This window comes from Lethenteron reissneri, chromosome 26 (assembly GCF_015708825.2).
Source record: "Lethenteron reissneri isolate LAM-NWPU_2019-01 chromosome 26, ASM1570882v1, whole genome shotgun sequence".
Lineage (NCBI taxonomy): Eukaryota > Metazoa > Chordata > Hyperoartia > Petromyzontiformes > Petromyzontidae > Lethenteron > Lethenteron reissneri.
In genome coordinates this window covers 11,961,157-11,985,426 of record NC_083804.1, presented here as the reverse complement: position 1 = coordinate 11,985,426, position 24,270 = coordinate 11,961,157, and the positions used below count along the sequence as shown (strand labels likewise).

The 24,270-nt window shown below is 44.1% G+C and overlaps 1 protein-coding gene across 3 annotated transcripts in view; it reads left to right on the top strand.

Moving 5' to 3' along the window:
- The window catches only part of LOC133347688 (protein FAM110B-like), a 41,426-nt gene extending 19,219 nt beyond the window's left edge, over window positions 1-22,207 (top strand). For all 3 annotated transcript variants that reach the window (XM_061560184.1, XM_061560182.1, XM_061560183.1), the window contains one exon: window positions 18,968-22,207. In XM_061560184.1, coding sequence (XP_061416168.1) covers window positions 19,477-20,823 — 1,347 coding nt within the window. In that variant the 5' untranslated portion in view covers window positions 18,968-19,476 and the 3' untranslated portion in view covers window positions 20,824-22,207. The remainder of the gene's footprint in view (window positions 1-18,967) is intronic.
- The last annotated feature ends 2,063 nt before the right edge of the window (window positions 22,208-24,270 follow it).

Here is a 24,270-nt window from a genome sequence, read left to right as displayed (position 1 = left end):
AATGGATCACCTGCTATAACCAGGTGTTGTGCACGTTCTCGCATACATACATAAATCTCGATTTCAAGGATGGTCCGGGTATAGTATAATCTAAAACACTTTATTTTTAATGTCATCAACTCATGCTAGAACTAAATAATTTCAGCTTACTGCTACCATTGTCACAAAACAATTCATTATAGGTTTCATTAGAGTAGAAATATTTCTGCTTCCACATTCAGAATTATATAATTTAATACCGCTAACATAGCAACATACCACACGGCCACTCCTTTGGCAGAAAGTTATCTTCTGAGAGGGAGTCGTGCTTGGCATGGGCGATCCGGCATGTCTGAGCAGCCTCCTCCTTTATTCTCCTCAAGCCCACACTGCCAGAGGGTTCTACTGTGTTTGCAGAAGCATTTTTACGGGATTTGCAACCATACATAAATGCCATCTCTTGCCACAGATTGTTGAATGGCAATACATTTTTTGCACTTTAGCAAGGATTAAACTTTTTAGTCCAGTGAAAGGGAGAGTAAAACATGTTTTTGTTATTTCTATTTTATTAACATATACTGACCAACCCTAAACCTCATTCCTGTGCTCCACCCTGCACTCACCATACATCAATGGCCGTGAACGCTAACAGCAATGCACTTTACTCAGCACAGAAGCTGGCTGCAGTTGGTTTAAAAAAAATGTGTGATGGCTAAATAAGGAACTGTGCTGAAATACGTGTACATACAATGATAATAATTCCAATCATTTAATCATGAATGCTTGACTGAGTCTCAAGACTTTTTTGTTCAGGAAGATCCTCCATTGAGCTCTCATACTCTGATGGTGCGCTGTCTTTGAGTTGTGCGCCTTTTGGCGTCATCTGGTCCAATACCATGTGAGACTAGGCTCTAAGAAAAGCTGTCTCGGGTGTGGAAAAATGAATTTCAAGGACAGTGCATACATTATCAGAGTTGTGTTTTTTGTTTGCATTCCGACCGCAGGTATTGTGGTCAATGCAAACATGACTCCTTGTAAAAAAGGTGTCGGTTTTGTTGCCAGATAAAAGGGTAAAAAAACAATTATCATATTAACGAGTTGTTGGGAGGAAACCGGAGAACCTGGAGAAAACCCTCCACGTGGCATACGAGGAGGGTGACAAGCACTGTCATTTCCTGGCACCCCCTGAAATACCTATGCATAGAGCACCTGGCGAGCTCAGGTGGTCACCCATCCAAGTACTAAACAGGCTCAGCCCTGCTTAGCTTCTGAGATCCGATGAGATTTCAGGTGATTTGGGTTGCAGAATGACCACTGACCAAAGATTTGGTCATTTGTCACGTGCATCCATGGGTATTTACAAACTTACATAAAAGTGGATCAGTGGGGTTTATCCTCCATGCAAATAACTGAAAAATGAGAATGGTTACAACTTTTTTCGATTTAAAGCTTTCGTGAATGCAGGGATTCATCTTCTTGGTTCTTTCGGTAAAGTCACGTGGAAGGGAAGTAATAAAATAATAAAAATAAAACATAATAAAATAATTCTCACGACGTTTCGGCCACAACGCAAGCAGCCGTCCTCAGGTGAAGACCAGGTCTGTCTCCCCTGTGGCCGAAACGTCGTGAGAATTATTTTATTATGTTTTATTTTTATTATTTTATTACTTCCCTTCTACGTGACTTTACCGAAAGAACCAAGAAGATGGTTACAACTATTTCACTATGCACACACTCACACCAACCACAACATGGCTGGTAAATTGTTCGCACTTTGTTTCAAACCAGGCTTGTTTTTATAACGATTCCTACGTGGCTTTCGCGGGGGAGAGGACCGTTTTTGGCGCATTTCACTTTTTAACCAAAATTAACGGTTTCTAGACATGACCCGTTGACGAATGTGCCAGCGTGATAACATGCCTGCGTTGGTTTCACGCCTCTCATGTGTTTTTTTACTGCTGTTAATGAGAAAAAATAACTGTGGCCCAGCTACAGGCTGTGAATGATGTCTCCACGCAATTTGTACGTGTTCTATTGTATTATATGAAATACTGTAGAGAGGGTCCATACAGATATCCATTATTAAATCATTATAATTGGACACAAGTGTGAGATGGGTTAGTAAAAACTGCGGTACTGTTAAACACAATAATTGTGTCGTAGCTAGAAGACAAGACTGGTGGAATGATGTTTCCAGAAATTCGCAGTATGTTTTCTTTAATAGGAAATACATAACCTCTGTAAAGGTATCGTACATTGTAAAATGGTTACGATCAAAAAGCAGTTTGCGCGATGTCCATGCAAGTACGGACACTCGCTTATAAATACTTCAACGTGTGAGTCTCATCCCTCTACACCTTGGCTTGTCTGTCGTGGTATTGATGACACGGGTCACATTGTGATTATTTGAGAGCCCCCCCCCCCACCCCGGTTTCTCGGTTGTGATCGTTTGGACGCTTCTCTTTATGTGCTGATGAAGATCACTCGAGTTGTTTTGGGTGAAAGTTAAAATATAAGCGGTATTGTTATTAACGTTTACACTCCATAGTTTGAACTGCTGTCGAATTGTAAGTCATTAATAATGGACACACTGTGTATCGAGTGCAATTATTCGAATGTGCAATGTTTTACTTAACATTGCATTTGCAAAAATATCAAGAATTTGATTTGTGATCCTCGAAATGTAGTGATAATGTGTTCATAGCAAGTGTAATAATCTTCCATTTATGATTTAGAAACATGCGTTTCGAGTATTTGGCTGCTGTAGATGTCCACATGATAAGCCACCTCCTTGAGCTATAATTTGTGGCCAGGTCACTTCTGAAAAAGAGCTATGGAGCTCAGTGGGCCTTGCCTGGTAAAATAAATAAATAAAATAATTTTATAAAAGAACATAGTAATGCAGAAATAATCCAAGTTCAGTAGTTGAAAGCAAATATTGCAACAATGATATGACTCGTACTGTAATACTGGTCAAAAAAAAAATAATTCTGGCCTGGACTTTTGCAGCTGTTTTAGACTAATTTCAGGGTGCTGATTCCAAATCTGATCTCAGATTTGCTCTATCATATCTCATTTTAATGCTATTTTCATTGACTTCACCTGAAATTAACTCTGTCACTTATGATTGCAAGTTGTCACGAGTCAGTGACTGCTTTAGTGTTAAAATATTGTGCTGTATTTTTAGGATAGTGTGTTTATAATATCATTTAATGTAGATATCCACATTTATTTAATATTTTCTTCTGCAGTTTTTATTGAAAATGCAATATTTGATATCTCAAGAACCTGATGTGATAGACAAAAACTGATGCCAGATTTGGAATCAGCACCCCAAAATTACCTTAAAGCCGTTGGAATACCTTATGCCAGGAAAAGTATGTTGACCAGTGTAATTCACGCTCGGGAGTCTGTTCACCATGCCGATGGAGTGATGAGTGGCTTGTGTGCAGGAGCGAGTTGGGCCTTCGCCATCATTCATGAGACCGTGAATCATCGGTAAAGAAACTTGCGCAGCCCTTCACCTAGCAGTTGATGGATCATGGCTACTGATGATGAATATCCAATAATGTGTGCTCTTGCTATCATGTTCTGTGCATGCACTTTGCTTAAATAATTAACGAGGTCTATTTAATTGTTCTATCTTTTTTTGACAATGCACGAATACCAACTTGTTACCGCAACAACTGCTGTAATATTCACGAAGGTCTGACTCAACAAAGGTCAATGTGCATTGCATAACACTGCTTTGTGTGTGAAGCACATGTAAGCACAAGGAGAGCTTGCCTAATGGAAACTTCCCTGATTCTTGACATCATCACCTGCTTTGAACAAATACCTGCTGCATTAAACACACTAGGGAATGAATGCGTTACTGATTTCGCATTGAGACGCAGACACGAAAATCGTGAGGTTTTTATGAACATGCATATCGTGCTCCATCTTTTTCTTTCTTACGGGTGATGTAGATGCAGAGCAAAAAAACTACAATTTCACGTTAAGGTGGTCAAGCCAGATAACCGCGTCAGGAGCAGCCGAGTGTATCGTTGTGATGTCTCCTTCATATGTGTGGATCGGGCATTGCGTCTTTATATGTTGTATGGTCTGTTCTGGATGACCACAGATCCGTTGTAAATGCCACCTGCAGTGATATTTCTGTACGAATTTAACTCGAATACAAATTTAGCATTTTTGCATATATATGCAAAGACATTTCTGACAGCCAGTAATTGACTGTGCGGCTGGATGGAGCTGTGGTTAGAGTGCTCAATTCAAAATCTTATGGACCTGAGCTCAAATCCCAGCCTAACATTAACTTAGCCCATTTGTTCCTGGGTCCATAAAATTCATACCCCTTTGTGGATCGTGAACAGTGATTGTACTGTTGATAGAGTGGGAATGTGTAGTTTCCACCACTGGTTCTGTTGCCATTGGAGAACTGCGTCCGTGTCATTGACATTTTTTTAGGTTTTGTAAGTGAAAATAGGTGGGGTCGTTGAATGGTGTCTCAAACTTTTTTTGCACTTGTTCGATTAAGCTGAGAGGGGGGGGGGGCTGAGTTCGATACCCGGCTGATGGGTTCAGTGATGTCATCTTGCTCTATTTAAGACCGGAAGCAAGTGAATTGCTTCACTATTTTGGCAAATCGCCGATGATGCTGGATGTAATTACCAGCGAAACGTCGTACTCAAATTGTAAATGTTGTGGATTTACTCTCCAACACACCGGTGGGCTGAAGTAGTAACTAATTGGCGCGTTGTTTACATGGCAAACCTTAATAGTTGTGTCGGGTGGTGGAGGGTCACGACACATTTATACTTACGCGATCTAACCCAAAAACCTTGATTATGAGCTATCATTAGTGGCGAGTGATATCTGACCTCTCTCCTCCCACCCCTCCACTGGATCCTCCTTTGCCAACCTCGCACTCATGAGCAAGGTTTTAAAAGTACCGTGTGGTCAATCAACTTCCGCGACTGATGCGATGTGAGGAGGCCATCATCCAGGGGTGGATTGACAAAGGGCTTAACATTTTTTTTCTAAAATGAGAAAGGTTATAGAAAATGGGCACACTACGGATTGTTACAGAAGCATAAAGAGTCGGCTGGAGTTGCTCAGCCGAAGTACATTGCTTGACAATGCGACGCTTATTATTTTATTCAATAACCCAGACATGCATGCACAGTGTGTGGTGCTATGGTACTGTATTATTATTGGTTTTAGAGCATGAATGGTGTTGCATTCAAAAGCTGCGACCTTTAAACACTTTCACAATCAACAAAAGAATGTACCGCAAAGGAATCAAAAGAGAGACGTGGGGTTTACCTTCTCATTGCTGAGCCCTTGGCACTGAACCTGTGCACATGCTCGTACAACAGCCCTGCCTGAACTGAAGACAATGTATTTTTCAAACAGAGTACAGCATTAACGATTATAACAGTGGTTCTCAACCTTTTAGGTACGACAGCTCCCGGTCAAGACCAATGGTCCCTGTGCCCCTCACCTCCAACCCCCAAAACACTAAGGTCATCGTGGAGACAATATAGAGGTCGCAACGTCCACGGCTCTAGTCGACGAGGTATTTAATGTTGTGTATTTTTTTTCTTTCTAGATTTGAAGCTTTCGTGACTGCAAGGATTCATACTCTTAGGTTTTTTCGGTAAAGTCACGTAGGTAAAAATAAATAATAAAAAGATAGAAATAATAATAGAAATAAAATAAAATAACAAATCACGACGTTTCGGGCGCAACACAAGCGTCCGTCACACAAGTGTCCGCCCACTTCAGCAGTTTGTTTCTTGCTGTGGTTGTCCCACCTGATGCTTGTGTTGCGCCCGAAACGTCGTGATTTATTATTTTATTTTATTTATATTATTATTTCTATAAGTTTATTATTTATTTGTATTCTTTATTTTTACCTACGTGACTTTACCGAAAAAACCTAATTGTAAGTTGTGTATTTTGTTACCAAAACGTGGTGCTGACGTTCCCCTTGTGCAAATTCAAAAATGTATCCTGCACGGTATCCATGGCAAAGACTGCTAATCCCCCTGACAGGTTTTTACAATCCCTGGGGGTCTGCAACCAATGAGTTTGGAAATGCTGAATTAGGGGCAATGTTGCAAAAAATTGTACTGCAAGGTACATAATGCTGGTGATTTAATATGTGTGCCAGTTGGTGTTATTAAATTAAACAAATTATATCCAAGAAAATCCTTACTGAGTCTCATGACTAATTTCCAGCAGACTCCTGCATTGGCATGTTTGGCCAATGCCATCAATGAGTGATTGGCATTTGAAAACCCACTGGGGTATCCGGAGGAAAACAATCACGACTTTGAACAGATGGATTCAATCCACTTGCCATAATGCCATCTACTGGCCACCTTGCAGCCCAGCGGGTTTGTGAATTTTACAATTGTGTGTACGATCCACAAACCCTTGCCTTTCAGAGGGCTGGATAACAGGCGTGTGCCACCATGCTCTGCACAAAAACACGTGCCTCTGAACACTGGCACATAATGCCAGGCGCAGGTCCCTTGCTAATCTCAAGTTAGTATGGTGTGTGTGTTTACCATAAAACTATAGCGTTGCTATAGTTCACATAACTTTAAAACAGAAGAGTTGTTGTTTCGGGCATTTGTGTTTTGGCAACCATTAACATTTGCCTATGGTTGTTTCGTGACAATAATGAAAAACTCCACATTTGCATCAACTTATATTACACAAAAACAATTACTGTATACTTCAAGATTACCGGTATTTAATTTGTCAATCCACTGCTGGATGATGGCCTCCCCATGTCATGTTGTTTGCGAGGGTCGATTGACCATACTTCACCATTTTGATCAGTGCGGGAAGGTGAAGGCTGGCACAGGGGGATACCCAGGAACGGTTCCTAAATCACTTGCAACTGATGTGACACGTGACGGGGAATCGAATCCAAGTCCCTTGGTTCATAATGCATTACGCGAATTGCTACCCACAGTAACACCCCCCTCCCCCATGCCCTCCGATGAGCACGGTTGGCTATGTACGGTGCGAAAGAATGGCTCTGTACACCAGAGAACACTCCATTGTAAGCCGAAATGGAACCCAATTCACATCCCCATGCTGTGTTTTGGTGTAAACTTCGGCGCGAATCGGGCCACTGCCCCCACTTTGCGAGCAGGGCAAGTAAGGGGTTTGGACATGAAGTCTTCTATGCGTGATCCTTGCCATGAGAGCAATCCCTGTGCAGGCTGGGGCTTCAAAACGATTGTTAAGTTCACGCGTTTTGAGTCTTGCGCAATGGTGATGAGCCTTATAAAACCTGTGTGGCTTTGTGAGCCAGGTCTCCATTGAAAAAGGGACTTTTGGTCCGAGCAGCCTCTTACCTATGTTTAAATAAAGCATATCTTTGATCTTTAGCAAGTTCCCTGCTTATGGACAGGTCCACTGCTCAAGCCCTCCCCCCACTCCCCTTATATTATCCGATACACTCCCCACTCTTCACCTTCCTTCAATAATACCACGTGTTATAGTTGTTGAGCAATAGTTGAGGTGGTATACATTGGCCTGTTAAAATTGTTTTTGTTAAATAAAACCATCGGATGAGGCCTAACGTCATACCCAACCCTTGTTAATTTGTGCGCTGTGGCAATACAAAAGTAGTCGTTGCATTGCAAATTGTCACTTGCTCACTTGAAATAAAACAGAAGCTTTCCCCACCTGTTTAGAGTTGACGACATCGCTTCGCAGTAGATGTGGGAGACCTACATTGAGATTTTAATCACCGGAGCGTTTACCGAAAGTTAATGTATACCAATTTCTGTTTTTCACCTTGGCATTGTCTGGTGGTCAAAGAGAGTTTGGACAGCCGGGGAAGTGTTCAGGTGCCGTGTAATTTAGACGGCACAAGAACAGCTCAGTGGTGGCATCATTGCAGTTGGTCATGTGACGGACACAAAGCTGGCGCGATTGGCTAGTTTAGCCAGGTAGCCCAGGGTGAAGTGTAATTATCACAGGGCGAAGTGTAACATGCGTCAGCTTTACACAAACGAGCCACAGTATAAATAATCGAAGGCCTCAAAGGTGCATACTGCTGCTGTACTCTGCCCCAGGGTTAATGTGTATTCCTTGTTCAGCTGTCATTTTCTGGTTGTGCCATGATCGGGCATACAGCAAAGCTTCATTACACTCGGCAAATATGATTTGCTGTTATATTCATGTCGAAATTAATGAAAGGTAAGCCGTTGTTGTTGTTGTTGTCATCGGCCTGTAATTTCCCAATGCTGGGCAAAGGTTTTTACCGTTTTCATTCCCGGCCATTCCTTCGTTGCCCTTGCCCAGCCGTGGTCTCCAAATTATTTTTGGATTTCATCGCGCCGCGCGTCTCCCCCTCCTCTTCCTCCTGCCGCTATCTTGCCGTGGGTCACCAGAACCATGGAAAGACAAAAAGCAGCTTTCACTTCCTCACAAATACAACTCCTCGATTTTTCCTTCCCCCCCCCCATCCACCTCTCACTAAAGTAAAACATTTTTAGTGAAGTCGTAACGTTGATGTATGTTGATTGTGTTGTTTGTGGGAAGCCTTAATGGGTTATGTCTAAACACTCTTTTACACTCAAATAGCGAGTCAATGTGAAGTAAACAAGCGGGAATGCATCTCATTCGACTGCGTTCCCTTATGCGCACGTGCATTTCAAATGCCCTATAGCTTTCGGACTTGCATCAATGTTGTTTGCTGAAAGTACAGTTTCGTCTCGGGCCAAAGTGCTATAGAGAGTGTGTGTGTGCGCCCTATCCTGTTGCAGTTTGGCTTGTAGTTTCTGATCTGTGTTTGGCTTGTGAAAAACCCCAACTCTGTCAGCAGGACTTGGGGGACAATTGATCTGTTTCTCTTTCTGAGAAGACCTGAAGCCGTTTACCGGTGTTACACGTTGAGCATAAGTAGAGGTTCACGCCCCCATAATTGAATGTAATTTCCCAAGAACAGATGGGCCCAAACCGCCCCCAAAGAAATGGACCGACAGTGACTGATGTGCCATTTTGTTATTGATGGGGGAGAAATAAACCACTGCACAACTCTCCCACCGTTATTTATTAGCTGTAAGCTAATTCTGTCAACTAAATATGAATTATGTTGAGTGACTCATTCTGTAACAGATACCGCTTTCCACTACACAAGCATGAGGCTAGGTTATGATAAGAATTAATGGTTTATAAATAACAATTTTATAAAAGGTACTGCATGTCGCTATAAGGGAGAGTAGTGATTGGCGCACTGCGCTCGGAACTCCATCCACCTGAGTTCGATTCTGGGCCACAGCCAACATCAAAATCGGGTGGTATCTGAACCAGTGCTCAGCCCTTTCACCGACCCACACTGCTCAGCATGGTGAAGTATGGTTAACAACAAAAACAGCCACCATTCGCCACTAAGTGACGGTGACGTCACTATGGGGCCTGTGCCAGGCCAGGTGCACTTTGAGGCCTCGTGAAGTGTCGAAGGCTTGCTGACAGGAGGTCACAGGGCGGTATGGTTAAACAACCCCCATGAGCAAAACGGTGTGGTGAAATTTTCATTCGGCAGTAGACTGACACAGAACTGTACATGCTTATTTACCGAGTACTGTATATAAATCATGTATTTCTATTAAGCCAATTGGTCAATATTTTTTATGAATAAATATTGTGCTAGCCATCACGATATGGAGGTTGAGGATTAATGGAGCAAGGGCCACACGCGCTATTCCAATCAAACCCACAGCAGGTTAAGAATTCCTCCTTTGTGAGGTCAACTTCTATTTACTGCACCCCAGTGCCCTTCAGATGTGACACGCATGGAATACAAAGAAGGGACACGTGCAGCTTTCATCGCTTTGCTGATAAGCATTATTCAACGCATCAGCACTCTTTGACTGGACTTTTGTTCGCATGGTTCACTTGTTTTTCGTGTGGAGGGATAAAATGACGAGGAAATGTGAAACGTCAAGCAATGGCTGGCTGTTGGAGGCAAAGATGCTTGTTTTTTTTTTAAAGCGGGGCTTGATATCTCTTGGTTGAATAAGAGGCAGGAGGCACGGCTATCTGCAGCTGCAAGAATGCAAAAGGCTTCCTCTTTCTAAAAATTAACCTAAAAATACCACATGGAGAGGTGGTTTTTCTCCATGGCCCAAATACATTGAGACTTGCAATTTCACACTCGGTGCTGCGAGCTTTGAGATAAACGTCGACGCGTGAAACCCTGTGATGAGTCCGCTGCTGGATGAGAGCCTACCACCCACACAGTGTGAGTCATGGCGCTTTATCCATTCATGCCTCTCCATGCTGGTCAACGCGAGTCGTGGTAGGCAAGGAGCATAGTACAGTACAACTATGATTTTCTTCGGCACTGCCCCTCAACCAGTGCAGGACTAAGTTAGTGCGGGGCCTGTAGCATATGTTATTAAGGGGCCCTAAATAATAAAACACAAATATTCAAACACGAACTTTTTAAATTTCGATTTAAAGCTTTCGTGACTGCAGGGATTCATCTTCTTGGTTCTTTCGGTACAGTCACGTAGAAGGGAAATAATAAAATAATAACATTTAAACATAAAAAAATTATTATAAAAAAGTATTATTTCTCTTCTACGTGACTTTACCGAAAGAACCAAGAAGACGTACTTTTTACTTGCCTAGTAAAGTAATTGCATTTTTTCATTTGCCATACAGCCGGATAATACGACAAATCGCTAACCTTAAACACCCAGTCGTTCATAAAAGTTGAAGGCGGTATAGTACTATAGTAATAGAGCAAGTGCAGAATCACTGAACCGGAATTGATAGCTTGAAAGAATTTTGTGCGGGGCCCTTGAAAGTGCGGGCCCGTAGCATATGTCGCTACTTCTGCTACTAGGATCATCCGGCACTGCCCGCAACGTAGTCCCGCACCCGTTTTGCACATCTGTGGTTGTCCGTCCAAGTGCTGTCAAAACTCAACCCTGACGAGATCGGGTGTAGTCTGGGTGATCTGGTCGCAGCCTGAGATAAACACTGGTTGTTAAATGAACGACTGTTGCATGGCGCCACGTGGAGCAGTGCCCCTTAAATGATGCGGGAGATTTGAACAATTAGTCTCATCAAGGAAGTTGAGAACAGTTTTATCGAGCATAAAAACCGACTGACCATGACCCAGTACTCCACACCTTCTCTTTCCCACACAGTGCCACTGAGAATGAGCATTGGGAGTGGAGGCCATTATTTTGTTTATTAGGGGTCAGTAGCTCAGGTAATAGAAGACTGGCTTCCCTCTTTTGTGCAATCAAAGGTGGACATAGGTAATGGCTGTGAATGTACCACTTGGGCTTACCCAGTTGTCGAGGGATTACGTTCCTCACAGCTATGGGATGAGGAGCATGAGGAATTATTTCTCACTATACTACTTTTATTTTACCAGGTAAGTCACACTGAGCTATGTAGCTCGCTTTCAGAAAGCGATCTGGCCACAAATTATAGCCCAATGAAGTGGCTTATCGCGTGGCAATTTATAGCAGCCAAATTCTCTAAAGGGATGTTTCTAAATGTGGAGGGGGAAAAAAACGGAGGACCCGGAGAAAAATCCACGCGACCACGGGGTGAACATGCAAACTTCAAATATACAAGCATCATGGTCGGGATCAAACCCACGACCTCCTGTATACCAGGTGAGGTAGTTAACATCTCGCCACCGTAGCACCCACCACTCACTGTTGGGTATTGAGGATGACTACTGATACATTTAAATAGATAGAGAAATATAAACCAATACTCATTTAGAGTCCTTGGTCAATCCAGTGTTGTGCGAAGGCCTCCCAATATTACGTCGGTCATGGGAGTTGTTTGACCTGCTTTTCCATGCTGGTCAAAGGAAACCCAGGACCGGTTGTGATACCGCTCGTCACTCGTGATAGCCGTGGCCAGGAATTGAACTCGGATTTCTGGGTTCATAATGCAGTTCGTTAGCAAACACACCACTGCTCTATCCCCTATATAAATAAAAAATACTGTACTGTAGTAAATAACCGACAGTATCAATATTAATAGATCTACTGTATATATTTCTGTTCACGTTGACAAAGAAGGTTGACTCACAGTTTTAAGGTCGCTAGTTTAGGTTCTAGTTGGGGATCATTCCTCCTCAGTTGATGAAATTACTGTACCGCTTTGGGGCAGACTCAACGGTGGTAGTCCGACATAAATACTTTGCTCCTGCGATGGTAATGTGGAGTTTCATCCACTGGCTCAGGCTGACAGTGCAAATATAGCAACACCCCAATGTCAGTTTGGGCATGGACACTTTTTGCAGTTGGGTTTTAATGCACACGTTTTTACTAAGTGAATCGTCCGGCGACGGTGTGCTGAAAAGAAGATGAAAAACATGAATGTAGAGAGTTGTGCATTTAAAATTGCGTGCTATAAATTAGCCTTTTTTTGTAAGTATCTTTTAACTTGTGTAATGATCTCTACTATCCACCCCAGGTGTGTCGAATGTATCCCTTTAGAGCAGTGGCCAATTAGTTTCCTGAATAAATCAAAGATCCAACCACTGGCTCTAACCTATTGCACGTAATATGCATGCAAAATACTACAAATATAATTTGTACAGTAATGTTAACATTTTTTCTCCGTGCAACGTGCAAGCGTGTTTTTTGTAGGGAGTGATGGTAAGTGTGACTCTGAGGTGGTATGCAGGAAATTGTGGCGAGTGTGATGGTGAGATGCACAAGAAATGGTGATTAGTTCGATGGTGAGCTGGTGCATAGCATATGGTGGTGAGTGCGATGGTGAGCTGGTGCATAGCATATGGTGGTGAGTACGATGGTGAGGTGGTGGAAAGGAGTGGTAGTGCAGTGGTCGGCGCACTGCGCCACGAATCCGGTGACCAGAGTTTGATTCCCACCGTACGGTCAACACCAGTGACGATTATCTGAACTGGTACTGGGCCTCCCCTCGGTCGACTCAGCCTCAATTGGCATGGTTGGCTTCGTACGGTGTGAAAAATAAATTCAACATACGTACAAATGAGTGCCTGGTGCGGTGTGTGTGCCGGGCTTCATAGGTGCTCGCTAACAGCACTTTCCCAAACAGTCTGTTAAGGCAATATGGGGGACCTTTGTCTTTGTCAGGTAGTGAGTGCGATGGTGAATTCGTTTGTCGGGAATAGTGGTAAGTGTGATTTGGTGTGTAGGGAATGGTGTTGAGTGCAATGGTTAGGTGTTGTGTAAGATTTTTAATGTTCATGTAAATTAGTATGTTCAAAAATCATGTAAAAATATTGAAATACATAACACCTTTATGAATATATTCCTTAAGTTGGAGTGTTAATATATTTTGGTAGCTTTGGATGTCTTAATCTTTTAAATCGGGATTATTCATGAAAAGAAACGATCGCTAATCTAATTTGTATGATGTAATGTCCTGTGGTCCTGTAGATTGTGTTGCTTGGCTGTTTTTTGGAACCTGTGAGGTAGATAGGGGGGGGCTCTTTGTTGCTACGGTTACAAGATGGGGGCTTCTTGAAAAATGGGTCTGGTCTTGATTTCAGAGGCAAAATTCGACCTTTGCGAGGTCAAATGTTGTTTGCTCACGTGGACACCAGATTTTGGACCTGGATTTCCTTAATGTCAACCTTCAAGGTCACGTGCTGCAAGGCATCCAGACATGGCATGATCTTGCGCTCATTTCTTATAATATCAGCATCCACAATGAGATGCGGGTTGGAGTTTTGAAGGTCATTTAAAATATATATTACCTTTTTTTAATCCATGTAACATGCTCTATAGATTATGCTGCAGTCATGTGCGTCATCCATTGGGCGACTAGGATCTGTTTATCTCTTCATTCTGGTAAAGCAATTTGTGGGCAGACAGAGGAACAGACAACAAACGGTGTCAGAAGCACCTGTTCCAGTGTCTGTCTGGCTTTGGTGACAGCAGTATCTGACTGCTCACTGCACTCGCCGTCTGCACCCTGTGGTTCTGAATGCGTGAAGATGAGGAATTTAAATGGTTATGTTTCTCTGTTCTGTGGTCATGCAACAGTGGTTGTGGTGCTGACCCATTGGGGGCCCTAAATAGAAATTATGTTAGGCCCCCCTCCTTTGATTTTCTAAACTCCTAGTGAGATGACAGAAGGAGGTTTAGAGAAAATATAGGGATGTAATGAGATGACAGGAGAGATGCAAATAATACAAATGTAATGAAATGAGAGAGATGTAGGCAAGAGATAGAGATGAGGACAGATTAATTCGATTATGTTAATTTCGTTTAGTTAAGTTTGTTAGGATTTGAATTGGAGATTGGGACAAGCCGATTGCTTAATGAATCCAGGGCCTCCTGAGTTATTTGGAGCCCAAAGCTTTGGCTGGTTTTCTTTTTACGAGGGCCACCACTTACGAATCGAGAGCAGAAGCTGACTATTGGCCAACTTACTCCACCCACAAGTGTGCGCTGCTGTGGTGATGAATGTTGTGAAGATACAACATTCTGTATAGGAGAATATACAGATATTTTCTTTGGTACAGCAGCTGTGGCTTTAGCCAATCGAGGATAATAAAGCTCTGTTTATACTTTAACATTCTCATATAAGTCGACGGGTAAGCAAATCCCTGACTCAAGTCTGGCTTGATTTATATACCCGATATGAGGTGGTAAGAGCAGTGTCCTTGTGGGAGAGATTAACGGAAAATAGGAAATAACTCCGTGACATTTAAAAACAACGAGCACGTTACAGAGCACAGTCTTGACTTATTTTGTCCCTCATTATTATTTCTACTACTACGTATTATTAGCTTGTTATTTTTACTACTACTACGTAATATTAGCTGGAGGAATTTTTGTAAACTGCGAGAGCATTTCGAATACAAAGCTGTGTAAGGCAGAATATCTGCCACGAAAACATGTGCCCACATGGGGATCTCTAGACCGCCGCAGGGGAGGGGGAGGGGGCTTGTATTACGCTCTGGGGGTACTTAATCGCAAATTAAAATTGCCAAGAATATATGGGGGAGGAGAACATCGCCGCACTGTTAGGAAACAATACATATATGGATTCCTTGGAGAACACAAAACAAACACGCTTTATGTTGACACACAATTGTAAGTGTACCCGTAACAAATTGCAACAATTATGTAAGTTTAACGATCCACGTACTATTTACTTTGAAGTTGAGTAGAAGTCAGCTTTGGTCAATGGCTGAAGTTGCGCACAATAGTAGACTTTGAAGAGCTCGCAAAGGTCATCGCGACCTAAAGCTTTCAGCACTGGGGGTTAATCCTGGCCACCCTTGTATGACGCTTGTCTCCTGAGTGGCCAGTGACCCCAGACCCGGGGACAAGTCTAAACAAAAACCCAGAGCCAACGAACAAATAAAGTAAATTGCGCTAAGACACCGATGTCAAGCAGATTCCGGTGAAACGATGTAGACGTCGACACGCGTTTTTTTTTTATTTCACGACAGCATATATATATGTACAGAGTGCTATGAAAATGTACGTTTGAAATATATTTGTTTTGAATGAACACGGCGTAATAAGAGAGCGGAGTAGTAGATATATATTTTTCTGGCTTGCTTGTCGCACGTAAAAAAATACCACACAATGTATTTCTTTCATTTGAGTGCATGGACGGACCGCCGTAGGGTTAGATCTCCGATGTGTTATAGAGTTGCACGCGTCTTGTACGGCATGATGTCAGATGTTTTGCTTCACGTGCTGGCAGCTTGTCCATGGGGAAGCTTCTTCAGAAAAATCTCCCGGCAACTGGAGCCGAAACGTCGGACATTGGGCCGAACGAAACGCGGAAAAATCCGAAACCAACGACAGCTTCTCCGGCACAACCGCAAAAACCCGCACAGTGCCATCGGGGTTTTTTTTTGGTCTAAATTTAACCAACAAGTCCACATCACTCCTGAGCCAAGCAAGCATTTCGTAAAGGCTGCACGCACTTTCCTATTCTGGTGCAGACCACGGCCTGCAATCTGTCACTCTGACTGCCGCTGCGAATTCCTCCTAAGTGTGTACTCCACTGTGTGGGCCGACCTTATCAATCTGCAGCTAAGAGAAGTGGGGGGGGGGGGGGGGAGATCTTTGGCTGGAGGCAGCTTCTCTGCCCCCACCACTTCCCCTGCCATCCCTACCCCCAGTACTTATTTTTGTGTAGTAAAAAAAACCGAATGAGATCCAGGCCACCGTAGCCACGTAGCCTTGCACGGTCACACAGTGTGCAGCAAGGGTAGCGTGGTGAGCATGGGCCCTGGTGCAAGGAATAAAATGAGGCAACCTCTCCTTATTCACTTCCCTTCATAGCCATACACCTGGACCGCTGCAGCCTGTGGATGCCAGCTCAGTCGCAACACCTGCGCACTCGATAGCTACCCCACTGCCAGTGAGGATTGCGCACCTACACTGCATCGCGCACTTTTCAGGTGCGCTTCCGCGACCGTCTGGAACGGTCTTCCGATATTAGGAAGCCACCGGGGCCGGGAAGTTTTTAATCTAGATTGAAAACTCATTTCTATAGAGCTGCTTTTTGCGTTAAGTTTGTTGTCCTTCCCCCGCACCTCCGATTAGCGGGGTTGGCTACGTATGGTGTGAACAAATTTCAACGTACATACCAACCTTCGCTCCTGTACACACCTGCAGAAGAATGTGAAGTGACATTGGTAAACTTCAGGAACTGCTGTTAGTATTTACTTAATGCGCAAAGGCAAAAAATGGGTATTGTACATGTTATTGTGCATTATATTCTTGGTTCTTTCGGTAAAGTCACGTAGAAGGGAAATAATAATTGTTTTATTTCTTTATTATTTTATTATTTCCCTTCTACGTGACTTTACCGAAAGAACCACGAATATGAATCCCTGCAGTCACGAAAGCTTTAGATCAAAATCTATTGTGCATTGTTTGAAACTTTAAATTGCAGAGAAGAATCTGGAGAGGTTGATGGGAGGGTACCCGCACTGAGCGAACCGCAATCCTACACTATCCCCATGTGATCCCTATCATGGTGTTCGTTGTCCCGGTGCGGTTAGTTCAGAGGCTTGAGGGACATGTGGTGAGATCCCATCTCGCCGGAAAGAAAAATTTGTTCTGGGCAGAGGGTCTGCCAATTGGTTTTGCTGCCTGTCAGTTTTACGATTCCCTCTCTTGGTACGGCATTCAGAATGAGGCTCCGGCATAACACAGACGGGCTAAGATTAATGTAGACTGTACAAAGCCGTCAAAACAAACAAACGAGCCTAGCAAGTGCTGCGAAATGCACGGTAAAATATTTTATACTTCAATATATAGAAGCTTGGTTTGTCGTAGAATACTCAGCACAAGCACACGCATTATCAACACATTAACGTGGCATGAATAATTAAGAACGCTCTTGGCTTGAAACATTTCCCTACATAAACTAAAACTTTAAGCACAATGTACACTATTTTCGGTAGAATGCTTTGGAGCTAGAATATAGGAAAATGTTTTACCCAATATATAAACAGACTACGTGCATGAGCGTTGGCACAGCTCTCTGACAATTTCAAACGGTCTCGTCCCACTTTACATGACATTGTTAAATTACACGAGGGAATATGGGCATATAGTTGAGTGCCACGATAGAGAAAGCAGCCTGCACGCTTCCCTATTGTCATGTAATGACCGCATTAACTCCTCCAAGGCACACATGGAGGGGGCACGCTTGTTAGTTCCATCCCCCTCCCTGAAAGTTCAAGCATTCAAATCGAATGCCACCGTGAAAAGAATGAGAATGGGGCAAACTGTAATCGATTTGACGTCTTTACATTTTTTGCGTCCCTTCCCACGGGTCATAGAAAAGAAGCACTGTAGTCGATTTGCTGAAACGATATTTTTTATTTACATTTGTTAACATTTCTGTGTCTTTCTCTGCTCCGATGAAAATAGGTCCCAAAAGTGTGCTACTCCTTATTTTCAGTGGACGTATATTCAGTATTATATATTAAGTACTGCTGCAGTCAAGTCGGGGTGGAGAGAGAGGGAGGGGCTTTTGTTTCTCGCAGCACAAGGCATTGATCACTGGGGGCCTTTGTGTTACAACAATGCGAAACAAATGGGACCGCAGCTTATTGCGCTAATTCAGTTTACGTTGGGGAAGATTCAAAACCGACGCCAAGCGGTTGCGCAAGCATTTGCGGTTAACTTTCACAGCAGCGCGAAATCAATGACAGCAGTGTAATGTTGCGAATAGTTATAATAGTGTGGAAATGCAGCATTAGTGTGTTTTGGCCAGTATTTATTTGATTAACTAGCATTCCACGCGATGTTCGTACCATTATCGGAGAGAAGCGCATGGGCGTTTAATCCTCTGCAATAGACGCTTACGAACACTTTGAAAGTGAAACTTTGAGGAATGCGTGAATTAATGAGCTGCTAGGAACATCAAAGGCGGCCGCATCTTCCAACACCCAGAGGTGCGCGTTTGTCGCCTGCAACTTTAAGTGCCGCCTGCAACTTTAAGTGCCGCATACTTTCCCACCGTTCATTCATCGGCGCTTTCATTTCCACTCGTTCTCACGTTGACGCTTAAACGAAATCAAACGCCGCTGACTTATGCCAGCCACGCCACAAGCCCTGCGCGTTAGAACTCACGTGATCGCGCGTTCCTTCTCGTCCCGCAACGTGGATTATTTGTGCGTAATGAGGTGAATAAGTTAAGATAAGACATATTAGCCCCTGCCCCTCTTGGGTTTAATGAGCGCGCAGTCCTTGCCATTGTAAAACAAAAAAAACACCCGTTGATGGGGGTGGATGATTAGGTTGGGCTCCCAGGCAAAGGGGATGGGGGGGGGGGGGTAAGTGCTTATCTGTGCCCCAGGCAAAGCATCTTTTCCAGGTCCCTCCCTGCAGTAGAGGGAGGGGTGGGTGGTGTGTGGTGTGTGGGGGTACTCTGATGTCACAAACCTGCTCGGCTTATTTAGCCTGCGCACTCTCTCTCTCTCTCTGTTTTGTCCTCCCTACAGAGTTTGGAGAGAAGCGGAGTGAGTCCCTCGCCCAGCAAGTGCCGTGCCGTTGCTGACACCAGACACCCGAGTTCGTCGTCGTCGTCGTGTGACAGTAAAGGAGCCAGCGTCTGGTTTCTTCTGAGCGGAGAGAGAAGTTGTTTTTAACTGCCCCAGCTGACAATCTGGAGTTTGGACCTGTCTGCTGCGCTGGAGGAATGCAACATGTGCTAAAAGAAAGTTAGTTTTAAACTTCTTCATATTCGAATGCACACGAAGGTATTTATTATGAAACTACTAACAGATATTGTTTGTAGATTCAAGATCAACAACACATATTTACCTGCTCTGCGTTGAGAAGAAATCAAACTTGGAAAAGTTGTGGACTTTTTGTTGTTGTTTAGAAAGTGCCACAGTTTTTAAAGTTGAACCCCTCCCCCCCACCAAAGATCAAAAAGTGTTCTCGCTGAAGATTCCACACACTGCAACTCTCGAAAAGGATACAATTTGAAAGCGGCAACCGTCTTTCAATGAAAGAAATGCACACAGAAGTGTTTCAGCTGGAACAGCCTGAGAACCAGTTGACGGTGCCGTCACTTCTGCCCGTGCGCATTCTCAACAAGGGACCCGAGTATTTCCGCCAGCAGAATGAGTTCTCCAACTGCGGCGGTCTCAGCGCTCGGGAGCGACTCGCAGCCGACAAGTACAAGTACGTGAAGAGCTGCAACGAAGCGCCACTGAGTCCCACATCCGATGCCAAACCGGTCCTGTCTGCCAACAGCTGCGCGCTGAACTGTGACAACAACAACACCACCACCACCTCGCAAGCAGGATGCAACGGGCTGGTCAGCTTGAACAATGCTCGCAATGACTGGGAGAACTCGCCGCGGTCCACCGCCACGCTCCACCGGAGCGGCTCCAAGCGCCAGCAGCCGAGACCCGACTCGCTGCTCATTTACCGCCGCCGCAACAACGAAGAATTGACCATCGTCAAGGACTCGAGCGAAACGGTTGACGGTGGTGGTGGTGGCAGTGGCGGTGGTGGCAGCGGTGGCCGCGGCAAAAACGGGAACAGAAACGGTGGCGGTGGTGCCGCCACGAGCTTTCTGCGACGCTTGCTGCAGGCTGCGCACATGAAGGAGAGACTCAGCCCAAGCAACAGCAGCGCCGAGATCCAGGCGGGCAACTCCGGCGGCAACAACGACGAGGACCAGCGCAGCAGCTCCTCGCCATCCACTTCGCCTCCGTTGAGCCCGACTTCTGAGGCTCCCAAAAGGACCTTGAGCCCGGTGACGATCCACGCAAGTTCAGAAGATGACGACAACCGACCCAAGAGCCCCAACAGTTCCAGCGGTGGGCATCTCCAAGACGAGCCGTCCCCGTGTTACCCTCGTCCTGATTTGGTGGACGAGCTGGGCAGCGTCATCCGCAAGCTGGAGCGCTCGCCAAGGCGCGTAACATCCCCGGCGGCGCGACTCCCTCCCGGCACGAAGAGCCGAGCGATTTACCGCTCCAAGTCGGACCTCACGGCCCGCTACACCCGCTCGGCCTCCGACAACGAGCGCTTCTTCAACTTCTGCGGGCTTGAGGCTGAGGATATCGAGGCATTCACGGAGGAGCGAATGTCCTGGGCCAGCCCGGACGGGAGCCACCGCGGCTCGTTCCACTTTCGCAGCGTGAGCATGGTGGAGCTGGAGGAGCCCGACGCGGAGGAGATGTCTCGACGGAGCGAGAAAGACCCCAACGAGGACGACGAGGAGGACGACGGCTCCGCCAACTTGCCCACCACCTCCGTGTCGATCATTGAGCGCAACGCCCGTGTCATCAAGTGGATTTACGCCTGCAGACGAGCCCTCGGAGCGTTGAAAAAAGACTGATTTTTTTAGCGACAAAAACTGGTTCGGATTTTCGGAGTTTTCTTTTCTTCTCCTGCCACCTGCATACTTGTCTACCGGAAACGTTTTTTGTTGTTTCAAGAATGTGTAATTTATTTTCCATTTTCTGCTACCTTTGCTGCCAACTGAGACTATAAGGACATTACAAGTGATTATCATTTGGAGCGTGATGCATGTGTGGAATGCCCTGCTTCTGAACTACCTTCCTACGTGCAGGACCACAGTTTTAGGCTTAGACTCTCAATATGCTATTTTGAGTAATTAAGAGCACTTTTGATGAATGGCATTTTCAAGTAGATAGTAATTAATGTCTTCAAGTATTAAATAATGTGTTATGTATGGAAAAAAGTGTCGATTTATGTTCATTTTTTTTATTTGGCCCAGACTGAAGTGTTATTTTTACGTGACCGTTCATAAAAACAAGAGTTGCGTGACATGGTATTAACCTAGCATTCAACAGTGGTCATATAGTAGTTGTGTGTGTGTGTGAAGAAATTCTCCTCTAGATAAAACACACAGATTATAACCTATTCAAATGTAAGCAACAAAAAAACTATCCTGAACATGTTTAAAAATCGTCGAATCCTTGGTTGCCGTTCGTCTCAACGTACTGCATTGCAGTAGGGCTACCACGTGACACTGGAGGTAAAAAAAAGCAAGTCCGGGCAAATTTCAAATGTTGTATCGTGTAATTTATTATGCAACAAATTTTATTTTTTGTGACATACAAAATATATATTTGACCAAGAGTTTATGAAATATTTAACTTTGATTTCTATTGCCTTGATTGTTGGAGCTGAGTTTCAGTATGTGGATAGCCATGCTCAGCGTTTTTCGTCTTGACCCCTCGTATGAAACGGAGGATTGGGCCAGTCACTGGGTCACAAACGCGGTCGCAGCGCGTGCGTGTGTGGCCGTCACTGTAGCTGTGTGCCGCTGAGGAGATGCCGACGTCTGTGTACACACACATTGTGCTGTTAGTAGGCAACCAGACCGTGGCTTCCTCAAGTGTGTGTGTGTGTACATTTACCGACGTCCTTTGACAAATCCGGGTCATTTGAGTTGCATTGCGTGGCCGTGTTTCCGAGAGAGGGAAAGACATGCCAGTGCAACTACAGCCCCCACCAGCCCCCTGCCTTTAAATCGCTGATGTGTGTTAACGGTCAAATGCAGCTATGCCTTATAGCAAGGCATTATACAGGCACAATAGATGCAATGCATTTAAGGCTGATTATTGTCACCACTACCATTCATTCCAGGACAAGTGACTTGAAAATGCTGCTTTTTTTGGTTAACCTAATTACTGTGTGTACAGCTGCGCTTTTTAAATGTATAAAGGATGAAACAATAAAAGTTATGTCTCGTACATGTGTACAATGATGTTCTGTTTATAGAGCTGTGGTGAGTTGGATAAACGAAATGTGGACACGTTTGTTAGGTTGTGTAGATTTCTTTTTACAGACAAATTTTTAGATAGATTATCACGGATAAGGCAGTGCTAATTAAAATATGTTAACTAATATGTTCTAGGGGAATGTGTGGCTTGGGTGTAACTGTATGCAAGTCTGTATCTAGCTCGGGTGAAGGACAGACTTGTTTTGTGGCTATATATGGGCTCCGTGCCACGGACGTTCCTCAATCTGTAACGAAGAAGGGGCATTTCTCAACATATTTTCTGTTTGCAAAATAGACGTTTCGTCAATGGCTGACGGTACTTGAGGAAGGTGCAAACACGGTGATGTATGAATGTCACTCATCCAAATATTCGGTTCACGTTGTCTTCCGTAGTCGTGAGTCCACCATCCGAGGTGAAGCGATGAAATTCCGACATGTGAATGAGCCTTGTCCAGGACGGCGAGAGACAGCCGGCAGTGGGGTGCATCGTGACCTGAGGATTATGATGATGTGGTGACATTACCAAAGAGCTCTAAAGATAGTGGTGGTTACGATTACATTCGTTTTCTAAACGACATCAACGTGCTGTAGTAAAACGTAACAATTATTTTAAATACATTCAAAACATTCGTCAATAACGCCCGTGGCCTCAAAAGGGAAATAAATATGATGGGTATCCTTTTGGGCAATTGTTTTTCTTCCCAGCATATAACATACATGTGATAAGAAGATGGACCACTGCCAGAAATGTATTAACTTCTATTACAGTCGTTTTAAGGCGCTGTTATTGATTTACGTGAGTTTTTTTTCCATTTGCAGCATGATTGAAATATAGGTTCCAATTGGTGATGCATACTTATGTAAGAATAGCATTGATTTGCATGACATTGTTTCGGATAATGGTTGTTACCACAGCATCATGACAGACTTTCACAGAAATTGTGAATGCTTTCATATGTTACCACAATGCTTAATGACATATGCATAAGGGTAATCATTCTGCAGTGTTGAAAGCGCACTTCTGTAAGCCAGTGGCATCATGCCACAAATACGTATGCACATTTACATTACGGGGATGATTACTCAATTATATTATTGTTATTGTATACTTAAAGCACCTGCTTACAGTACATACATTCATTTATATTAAAATTTTATTATCCTTTTAATACTGCTCGGCAGTGTAATATGACACTAATGTGACGTCCTATACTCATAATGTATATGGGAAAACAATACCATGACGTTTTACAATTAACAAAGCGGTCAACTTTTTCTTTTTAAAGACGCTTCTACTCTGCGGGATTTGTATGGATGCCGCTGCTTAGGATTGCCTGTGCTGCAACACACATTGCTGTGGCATTTGGCACGGGCCACCGGTAATCCACAGGCAGTGTTTGTGCATGCGAAGGCAAGTGGAAAGTTCCACTGCTGCAGCCAGGAGACAAGCAGAGACAAAGTCACTTAAGAGGGTCTCGGGAGGGGGGTGCTCTGCAATGGAGCGGCCTTGGCCGCCTTCTTGTATGCGGGCAAGGGCAAGTGCGGCGATGTTGAGAATGACTGTGCAGGCAACCACGTGTGACAAGCAGGTATGGCAGGCCAAGTGTACGTAAGAAACCTCAGGAATTAGAAAAGGAACAACACGTAAAAAAAACCCAAAAATATTCATCTGCACAGCTGGTCACGTTGGTATAACAAAATTGTGGGAGAAATGAAAATATCGATTTGACTGTCACGCGACAACAAACATTGCCCTCTATGGCAGGGCGATTGGGAAAGTGCTGCCCCCCTACTGTGTGGATCAGAGGTCACTTGAAGGAATTTCAGGAGTAGTTCTGGGATAATCACTTCTGCAGGCTGTTCGGGTGCTTGCACTGTTTTGTGAGAAATGTTGTGTGGTGTGATGCCGATGGCACAATGCAGATCAAATTGGGGGGGGGGGTGTGGAGGGAATATGCTATTTTTTTTGGTACAAATCTGTTTGTGTATGGGGACATACACTATTGCAGTAAAGGTTGATTTTTTTGTAAATGT